Source organism: Phaethon lepturus, unplaced genomic scaffold, assembly GCF_000687285.1.
Source record: "Phaethon lepturus isolate BGI_N335 unplaced genomic scaffold, ASM68728v1 scaffold11766, whole genome shotgun sequence".
NCBI lineage: Eukaryota > Metazoa > Chordata > Aves > Phaethontiformes > Phaethontidae > Phaethon > Phaethon lepturus.
Window position 1 is genome coordinate 2,336 of NW_010546961.1, and position 10,772 is coordinate 13,107.

At 40.9% G+C, this 10,772-nt stretch overlaps 1 protein-coding gene across 1 annotated transcript in view; it reads left to right on the forward strand.

Annotated features, from left to right (window-relative positions):
* The first annotated feature begins 1,573 nt into the window (after window positions 1-1,573).
* The window catches only part of LMNB2 (lamin B2), a 14,443-nt gene continuing 5,244 nt past the window's right edge, over window positions 1,574-10,772 (forward strand). Inside the window, exons 1-5 of the mRNA XM_010289482.1 lie at window positions 1,574-1,726; window positions 2,376-2,501; window positions 4,923-5,093; window positions 10,148-10,273; window positions 10,467-10,687. Of these exons, the coding sequence (XP_010287784.1) occupies window positions 2,427-2,501; window positions 4,923-5,093; window positions 10,148-10,273; window positions 10,467-10,687 (593 nt within the window). The 5' untranslated portion in view covers window positions 1,574-1,726; window positions 2,376-2,426. The remainder of the gene's footprint in view (window positions 1,727-2,375; window positions 2,502-4,922; window positions 5,094-10,147; window positions 10,274-10,466; window positions 10,688-10,772) is intronic.

The window sequence follows — 10,772 nt, forward strand, 5'->3', positions numbered from 1 at the left end:
GTGTAGTAGTCAGGGTGCATTCAGTCATAGCAGAGGTAACTCTGATGGCCTGGTTAAAAAAAGTCTTTTGTCCTGATGTTTATATCTTTACCAGTGTCACAGGTCCCCAAGTCAAGCAAAGCCTGGAGGAAGATATATGTAGGCCTTATCCATCGGCTTCTTTTAGCAGTCTTCCTGCTTGAGCTGTAAGCTCCCAACTCTGAGTTATGTGGCTGTCTTGCTGTGGCTTCCTCTGACTGCTACCCTGCATGGTCACTGAAATACTTCCCTTAGGCAAAGTTGGCTGCATTCTGGAAAAAAAGAGCTCTAGAGGGTTACCCTAACCTGGTGTCCTTCAGAGAACACTGGCACATCTCAACAGACACATTGGCTGCTGTTCGTAACTTCCAGACATCTCGGAGCCCTGAAAGCAGGTTGCACCTTTGTAAAGCCTTCTGTCAATTTTTTTGCATGAAGACAATAAACCAGGCTGAACCTCTAAGTGCAAATTAAAATGTGAATGAAAGCAGCTTGGAGTGTCTTCCAGTGTTAATGCTCATGGAGGAGCAGTCCTAGTAAGCTAGGAATAGACTTATATCTAGTTACTCTAGGTAGTAGGACTCCTCTTCAAAGTTATTTCTGTGGGCATTTAAAAGCAGCTCACTGACAACAGGCTATAGATCTATAGAAGAGAAGTTTGAGGCTTTCCTAGGAGAAAAATGAATTCTAAGATGGTTTAAAAGAAAAAGACAAAATGCATTTTTGTCTGTGTTCTCAGTGGTGTGAGACTAGAACAGTAAGCTTAAACTGCAGCCAGGAACGATTACTTCAGATAACAAAACAGTTTTTTTAATAATGTATTGACACATACCTAGAGAAACTGCAGAAAGTAAGTATGTTAGAGGAAAAGGTAAACAAATACTTGGTGGACAGGAGGAAGATGACGTTTATGATTGCTGTGAGTTGGATATAACAGCTCAAATAATCATGTTTAAAGTGACCAGAGTCAGTTTGCTTGTAGTGAATGCTGCTGAAGAAATACTGATTTATTCCTGAAAGGTGACAACATTTCCGTAGTGGATTACTTTGTGTGGGAATATGCCCTAAGGAATGGGCTTAGGAATGGACTTCGCAGCCAGTTACAGAACACTGGGGATGCTCATGGGCCTCTGGGAGATGCATGTGCTCTGCTTCTCAGGGGCTGTAGTCCAAAGTGATAGATGTCAGCAATTAAATATGCTGTGCAGCAGTGAAATGAAAAAATACTCTTTACACCTTGTGTGTAAAGCAGCTTTATTGTCATCTCTTAACTGTCAAGAGTTGCCTTTTTGTTTTTCCCTTGCCTGCCCATGACATATGTTGTTTTTTATTAGGCAATGCATTTACAACACATTGGTACAAGCTGTGAGTTTTTTAAGAGGTGTTTATGATTACTTTTTTTAGTTGCACTTGCAGGTTACTGTAGGAGCCACCTACTGGTACAGTAATCCTAATAAAATATGTATAATAAAATATCTGTACTTATAACCAAGACATGCTCAAGATGGGTGTGTACCCATGTATAAATATAATTAACTTTTGTTTTTTCAGCTACAAGAAGAAAGATGCAGATTTGTCTGTTGCTCAGGGTCGTATTAAGGATCTTGAAGTGCTGTTCCATAGAAGTGAAGCAGAACTCAATACTGTCCTGAATGAGAAACGCAGTCTAGAAGCAGAGGTGGCAGATTTGCGTGCCCAGCTTGCTAAGGTATGGCAGTGAATGCTTCCTTGCTTTAGCACAGGAAAGACTGTGTATTGTAAAACTTGTTATTTTTCTTTGCAGTTAGTTTATAGTCTGAATGTCATTGATCCAGCTCACTTACTGCTGAACCTTTGCCTGTCCCTCTTTGGATATAAAACTAAATTGTAAGACATGTTTGTAAAATAGTGAAAGTAACATGGTGTTTTAGAAACTTTGCTAGTCAAAAGCTTTTATTTAAAGATTTCTGGTAAGGGTTTCTATGTTCATGAGATACCAGGTTACTAAATGTTGTCCTTTGTAAGGTCCTGCATAATTTTAAACTTATGCTGGAGTACCCAGTGGGACTATGCTAGTAAGAAAGAACAACATGCAGCATACTGTTCTTGAGGGATTAATAATCCTCAGATCCATTATCATACTGTATTGAAATAATCCCACACTTTAAATAACCGGTATACAAACATGAAAATTTGTTTTCAGTATTTGTAAGTGCACACATGCACTTTTTTTTAATTGAAAATCAGTGTCTTGACATTAGCTTTGTTGCTGTGAATAATGGGTTCAAAGATGTCAAATGAAGACCGTAAAGGGACTATGGGGATGGAAAATAGGGATCCAAACAAAATTAAACCTTTATCTTTAAATTTTTTACTAGGCTGAAGATGGTCATGCTGTAGCTAAGAAGCAGTTGGAGAAGGAGACACTCATGCGTGTGGACCTGGAGAATCGGTGCCAGAGCTTGCAAGAGGATCTGGATTTCAGGAAGAATGTGTTTGAGGAGGTATTATCAACCTAGTAATCTCATCATAGCCTGAAGTTTATCTAGCTTTTGTTCAAACTGACTATAAGCAATTACTAACTAGTTCTGATAGGGAAAATCAGTATCATCCTTGCTATAAATGGGTTGACTAATAAAATAGTTAAAGGTTTTGCAAGAGTTATGTGGTAAATCAGTGGCGGAGCTGACATGAGAGCTGTGACAGGAGTATTGTTCCATGGCCAGGTGAGTTAATGTAGCAGCTGACTGCTGTGGGAAAGGGAAAGTCTTGTTCATTCTCTCTGGACCTGATTGCATGGCCCTGCTCCTTACTTGCACCAGCTTTGGTGGTTGTTGGACCTGACTCTAAACTGTTTCTTTGACAAGACCAGTATGCAATTACCCTGCTTTTTGCAGGGGTAGTTTTCTGCCTGTTTAGTGAATTGAGTTGGCTCATAGTGGTTCTAGTGAGTTTTTATAAACTCACTAGGTTCTCTAGGTTCTCTAGAGTTTTTATAAAGTAAATAGTGGGAATGCACAGGTGAGGGTTGGGGAATTGGGAAAGGGAAGCATAACCTCTCTGCACCAGATGCAAAGTGTTGTGTCAGTTCATTCTAACTTGTGAAAACCAACTCTGACCTTTGGTTCTTCTGCAAGCTCATTGAATTAGTGGCTGCTGAGCAATTGCCACATGCTTCTATCCATCTAACCTGTGCTAGTTGTGAAGTTTGGCTCACCATGCACCAAATCATTTCAGCCTGATTAACTAATAAAATACTTAGGGTTTTTTTGTTGAGTTTAATTTTTGTCAGCTTAGTGGCTGAGTTATGTCTTACCATGGAGTCAAATGAGTGCCCAGACTGATGTAACAGATCGGGCAGTACGTGTGGTTACGAGCAGGGACTGGAGCATGGTAAAGAAACGAGCTAGGTAGATCACCCTGAGCTGTCTCACTTCCATGCCCTGGAGTAGTTAGAGTGCTGCATGTGACTGCAGTGACAGATGTTGCTTGGTTGTAGGGCCTTAAAATAACTTTGCTTCCTGAGGAGAATTGTGTTGCTACTGACTAAAGCTGAGGCTAAATGAGACAGCAGAAGCTAATCTTAAAGTGTGCCATGCTGAAGTGGGGGTGTTCCTTTAGCCATCCCTGGAGCTCTTTGATCCTTGTATAGACCAGTTCAAGACACAAAAGAGAAAATTAATTGGTTCGTAAATTCATTTGGTTCAGTGAGGGGTCCAAAGCTCCGTTAGAGTTAGAACGTCTTGATTGGGAGTGTGGCAAGGGAAGCCTGCTTATTCTAGTGGTGTTGAACTGCTAGATCAGCTCTGTCCTTCACCTGATACTTGTAGTCCTCCATGATACTTTTTTGTGGCCTCCAAGGGGTCATTGCCTACAGTTACTGAGAGATTGCTGCTTGCTAGTTTTCTTGGCATAAAAATTCACCGCAGAGAGGAAAGCTTTCAGATCACACTGCTGTGAGTAGAAGGGCCTGTTTCTAAGTGTCTATTTTTAGATTTAGAGCATTTCTGCAAAGCAACTTGTAAAATCGCTTTGAATTTGCGTTAGCCTGCTATGTATGACATCAGTTTAGGCATGCAAAGTGAGCCTTGCTTGCCTCCTCATGGCCCTGCTGCTACCTTCAAGCCTCCTCCCAGTACTCAGAACCAGTCCCTTGTTGTTTGTCCTACCCTGAAGGGAGAAATTGTTTCTTTCTCACACCATCCATTCAGGCCTGGCCAGGTGTCTGCAGAGCTCAATATGAATAAGTGCATGAGTAAGTCTTACCTCACTAGTTTGGGACCAGTATTCTAGGCACAGAGAACTCATACTTCTCTAAAAATAAAAATTTCTTAGTACAAACTCTGACCAGAAAAAACTATATTTATTGCTTGAGTTGCTGGTTTATTACTAACGTAATCAAAATCTAATGAGTAGAGGTCATCCAGTATATAGGAAAAAAAAGATTATCTGCATATGCTTAAAGGTGAAATTTGAAGATGCAGTTTTTCTCCATAATGATTTTTTTTCAATATATGTCTCAGTCACAAAAGTTGTTAATTTTTATCTGACTCCTTGTAGACTGCTATTGTAATGTAGGCATGTGTATTGAGAAGGAAAGGGTTTGTAGTGCAGCACATGGAATCTATCTTTGCTATGTAAAAATTCATGTGTTCTCCCCCCCCTTTGACTTTTGTAGCATAAGAGGTTTAAAAATACCTATATACAGTTTAAGTCAGATCACTTTTAAGAATTATGTCCTGCCAAATGAAAATGGTAACCTTGCATCTTTTAGTACATGCAGCAATTCTTACGCTTAAATGCCTTTAGTAGTCTAGCTCCTATATACTAAATAATTAGTACTGAAGTAGTTAATTTGTCTGAATGTAATGGCTGTACTGTTTACCCTAATGTGGGAATTTGTCCCTTTTTATGTGTGTGTGTAGGAAATAAGGGAAACAAGAAAACGACATGAACACCGTCTGGTGGAGGTGGACACTAGTCGCCAACAGGAGTATGAATCTAAAATGACTCAGGCCCTGGAGGATCTGCGAAATCAACATGATGAACAAGTCAAACTGTACAAAATGGAGCTTGAGCAGACCTATCAGGCTAAGGTAACTACTGCTATCCACAGCACTGTCTGACAGGAAGTTCAGTTGGTGAGATAAAACCATTTCCATCAGCCCTACTGTCTTTAAGGAGACAATTATAATTTGAAGAAGTCCTAGTGTTCACATGCCTCTTCTGGTGCACGTGTGCAGATGTATTTCCAGGGAGGCTATAGCCAGAGGTAATAGCTTTAGCCAAGAAAGGCCAGTTTGTGAGAAAACACATGGAGCTGTTGATCACTGCGGAGGACACAGTGGGAATACTGTATGTCATGCAATAGCTGATTAGACAATGTCTTCTGCTATAAGGGTTTTTTTTTATGTCAGTAGATCCGGTTCTTAATCTAAAATGGAGATGGTGCAGTAGGTTCAAAAATTGGCTCTAAGCATCTGACTACCCGGAGGGATGGGTTGGAGAGCTTGGGGGATGTCTGCATTTCAATACGGGCTTTTGCCTGGATGCAGTGGGCTTGCAAAATAATATGGACATAGTTGGGAGGGGCTCCATTCCTAAGGTTTCTTCGTCACTTTACTCTTACTGCAGCCTTTGCAATGTTCTTATCCAGCCCCGATACTCTTTTAAATGTGTGTAAGACTTACCACACTTCAATTATCTAAGTTAGTTCTGGATTGAAAAATTACTAGATGCAGTTGTTGGCTTCATTGGTGGCAGGGAAACTTCAGGCAAGGTATTGGACCTTTTTTGACCAACTTTGGTGATGAAAACCATGGTATATAAATTGGAAATCATAGAATCATAGAATGATTTGGGTTGGCAGGGACCTTTTAAAGGTCATCTAGTCCAACCGCCCTGCAAGGGGCAGGGACATCTTCAACTACCTCAGGTTGCTTAGAGCCCCATCCAACCTGGCCTTGAATGTTTACAGTGATGGGGCATCTACCACATCTCCGGGCAACCTGTGCCAGTGCTTCACCACCCTCACTGTGAAAAATTTCTTCCTTATATCTAGCCTAATCTACCCTCTTTTAGTTTAAAACCGTCACCCCTTGTCCTGTTGCTACAGGCCCTGCTAAAACGTCTGTCCCCATTTTTCTTACCAGCCCCCTTTAAGTACTGGAAGGCTGCAATAAGGTCTCCCTGGAGCCTTCTCCTCTCTGGGCTGAACAACACCAACTCTCAGCCTGTCTTCACAGCAGAAGTGTTCCATCCCTCTTGTGGCCTTCTCTGGACCAGCTCCAACAGGTCCATGTCTTTCCTGTGCTGAGGGCTCCAGAGCTGGATGCAGTAGTGCAGATGGGGTCTCACCAGAGCAGAGGGGAAGTGTGAACATAGGAGTAACTTAATCCAGGAGAATCCTTCTTAAAAATATTTTCACTCTTTTGGTTTATTTGCCTGTTGTCACGTATGAGTAGAATGCACCTCACTCAAAAGAGACAAGCAGCAATATGTTTTATTGAGGTAAATAATAACTTAACAGATTTCAGTAAGTTCAATGGAATTTAACAAAGTTTAACACTGGTTTGACAAGGTGTCATAAGTTTGGAAAGGCTCACCTTATGAATTACTGCATGGAAGGGAACATACAAAGGAAAACTGAGTTAGAATGATTCATGCAGAGGCTGGAGATGCAAAGAGCAAGTAGAACCCTCCTGTTGAGTCATGAGGTTCAGAGTGGACGCCCTTGTCTCCTAAACTCCTTTTGAAGCCTAGGTATGGCTGGTTGCAATTTTAGTCTCAGACTTGGTCAACAGTTTATGTCTAATGGAATTATCCATACAATGTTTATGATAATATTGAGTAGTTACGTGGATTAGTAGTGTTTCATAGTATTAATTCAGCATGCTATAGGTCACTTACCGAGGTGCAGGTAACGGATGACTCTGCCTTGGGTAAGGAAGGATCTCAGTCTTGGGTAAGGAATCTAACCTTGAGAGACATCCCTACTCAAGGGGAGAGTCACCTGGTGTGCAGTCCAGCTGCAGTTCAGGGAGAGCTCCAGCTGGGCCCATCCTGATAGTAATATTTATAAGGTGCAGTAGTTGCCTGCTCGTCAATAGTATAGACAAGATAGGTGTTTTAGCTCTGTTATCTTCTGTTGTGCTTTCGTTATCTTGCACTTTTGGGTTTTGAAACCACCTTTGAAATATTTTTCAAGACACCTTCACTCCCTCTTATGTGAGCCAGGGTCTTTCTAGCTTGCAGGCTCACCCCCAGGATGTAAGGCCTGTTGTTCCTTAGTCTGTCTGAATCAAAGTAAGGCTAGGGGTCAAGTGTATCTGTCACACCGATGCAAATCCTGAGTTAGTAAACCCCAGTTCATCCAGCACTGGGGACATGGGAGGAGTAGCAGCTTTGTTATTGGTACAGTTGCTGATTACAGGTTTTGGGTTTTTTTAATATTCATTGCCCTACCTGAAGGAATTAGGCAGCTGCCAGTTTTCTGGTTATTGAAAATACTTGCCAATAATTACAGCCACTTCTAATACTCTTGTGATGGAGAAATTATGGTGCTGCTAAACATTGTTCTTCCTTGCCCTTCACTGAAACTCGCTTTGAATTCTTTGGTTTGATTTACAGTTTGAGAAACATTGATACACAAATATTTAACTATTTCTTACAGCAGCAACAGTATAGATAATAGATACTAAACCCCAAAATTAAGTAGAATTAGCAGTCTTGGCATTATTCATGGAAGGTAGGAATATACAATATTTTTATACAGCAAGGTATTTGGATTGACTTATGACAGTCAGAAAAAGATCCAGGGTAGAAGATGCCTAGTAAGGAGGGGGGGGGAAAAAAAAAGTGTGCAAAATACAGACTTAGAGAATGAAAAACTGACAAGATTTTGACGGGGGGATGAACAAATTAAGGTTTTTGTTCCCCAAATAAAGGATGGTTTATGTTGCATGGATGAAATTGGAATGTGAAGCAAAAAGTGGGCTTAGCTATGAACTTCATTCTGTGAATTTCTGGATGTCCTGGTTTCAGCCAGGATAGAGCTGGTTTTGTTCACAGAAGCTAGTGCGAGACTGTGTTTTGGATTTGGGATGAGAAACTGTTGATAATGTGCTGATGTTTTGGGTTGTTGCTGAGCAGTCAAGGACAGTCCAGCTTCTTGTGCTGGGCTGCCAGCGAGCAGGCTGGGGATGCACGGGGAGCTGGGAGGGGACACAGCCGGGACAGCTGACCCAGACTGGCCAAAGAGATATTCCCTACCATACGACGTCATGCCCAGTACCTAAACTGGAGTTGGCCGGGGGGTGGAAATCGCTGCTCGGGGACGGGCTGTCGATCACGGGGTGGTGAGCAATTGCTGTATTGGGCATCACTTGTTCTTGTACATTCCTTTGTTGGTATTATCATCATTGTTTCCTTCTTTCATTCTGTCCTATTAAACCGTGTTTATCTCAACCCACAAGTTTTTTTCCCAATTCTCTTCCCCGTCCCACTGCGGGAGGGGGAGTGAGCGAGGGGCTGCGTGGTGCTTAGTTGCCAGCTGGGGCTAAACCACGACACTGGATAAAGCTCTGTCCCTGTTCAGAGAGCACTGTTAAGGAATATGATGTCAAAGCAGGTTGTTTAAGTTTAGCTACTGAACTTCTCCAGGATGAGTGGGTTTTGGATAAAAGCTTACTTCTTGCTGACCAACATCTTTGATAATAAGCAATAGAAATTCTAAATTTGAAGATTTGGCACTATGCCAGCATGACTGTAAGGAAGTGAATGGCTGTCAGCATTCAAATAATTTTTCATTTTAAACTTCACAAGAAGTAATGGGGTATATATTTGACTTGAAATTCCTTCAAAACCCTTAGCCTAAAGAAGGTTCTGTGTGTGTTTTCTTCCCTACTCGGAACCCTGTGAACAGTAGAGCTAATGAAGGTTGGTTTTATAAAACTTTGTGCTGTGTGGCTGAAGAACACATTCTGCCTGTAACTGTTCTTAGAATTGGGGCAGTTTAGCTCCTGGGTGGATTTCATGGTGTGTAGCAGAATTATTGAACTCCAGCTGCAAGGCATGAAAATGATGCTTTTTCTAGCTATCTACTTTGATGAAACTTACCACATAATAGTTCTGAGCGCTGTTGTTGCTCTTTCAGATTTGATTAAAATTAGATACTAGAAATGAAGGTTGTTCACTAGGTGAAATTAACAAAAACTGAAAACAAATTGAATAATGGGAACTATTAGGAAAAGAGAATAAACAAAAAGCATTGTTTTGTCTCTGGGGCAGGATGCATCGAATGTGGGTAGTTTTCGTCCATCTTGAAAAGGTAGTACGGAGTAATACACAGAAGACTAGCAAAGACAATTAAAAGTATGAAACAGGTCCTGCATGAGGAAAGTTTAAAAATAAAACTTCACCTGGGAAAACAGATGAGTTAAGAGAAAGGGAAGATACAATGAATGTCTCTAAAAGGATAGATAGCACAAAGGTGGATGAGGAGTGATTGTTTATTATTTTTCAGTAGAAGTAGGGACAGTGATTGTCCAGTGGCAGATTTGGAAGAAACAAAAGAAGGTTGTTCTTCATTAATATATAGCTAAACTCCCTGCCCAATAAATTCAAAAAGCAGAGACAAATTCCTGCCTGAAAAATCCACTGAGATATAGTAAGCATCAAATTACTGTCTCTGGCTTAGGAAGTCCCAGAGTTGCAAATGGCCAGCTGAGACATAATACCTGTAAAATATTTTATTGAGCTTAGTCCCTGGGCATCCAGGGAACTGTTAGACCAGGACATGAACTAGTTAGCCTTTGCTCTGACCCACTGTGATTGTTCTTAACAACAAACGGGTAGATAGTATGATCACATGAACCTCAGTTTTTGGAAACCATAAGGCTGCTTGTATAATGGAAGGGCTAATAGACTTTTTTTTTTTTTTAAATAGAACAAGCAAATCCTGTAGGAATAGGACTGAAATAGATTTTCCTGGTCCTTAGGGCATTTCCTTAATGTTACGCAATTCGTATCATAAACTTGCCAAATTTCCATTTAAAATTGTTTAAGATTGATTAGCTTCTATTTTTTACCAAAATAATATTTGCAGGATATCTAACTCAATGCAAATTACTTGTATAAAACTTGCTTCCAGCTGGAGAATGCCAAACTGTCCTCTGACCAAAATGACAAAGCTGCTGGTGCAGCTCGAGAGGAGTTGAAGGAGGCTCACATGAGAATAGAAGCTCTCAGCTACCAGCTTTCTGGCCTTCAGAAGCAGGTAAAGGGACTAAATTTGCTTTCAACTCTAATACAGAGCACTATATTGGATATATTAACATTTCTATCCCATCATATTTTCTGAATTTTTCAGAGAAATTTTTTGTGTTCATTTGGGAGGAAGATGAATTTTTAACTTTTTTACTGTACCCACATAGATGCCAAGTGGGTTTTCTATTGTGCTGTCTCCCTAGGCTAGTGCAGCAGAAGATCGCATTCGTGAATTGGAGGAAATGATGGCTGGTGAGCGGGAAAAGTTTAGGAAGATGCTAGACGCAAAGGAGAGGGAAATGACAGAAATGAGGGACCAGATGCAGCAGCAGCTTACAGAGTACCAGGAACTGCTTGATGTTAAATTAGCCCTGGACATGGAGATTAGTGCTTACCGAAAACTCCTGGAAGGAGAAGAGGAAAGGTATGTACAGATTCCACATTCTTTTCTTAGGACTAGCAGGTGTTATTTTTGTTTCTTACACTTATTTTTTGCCATTTGAGCAGGA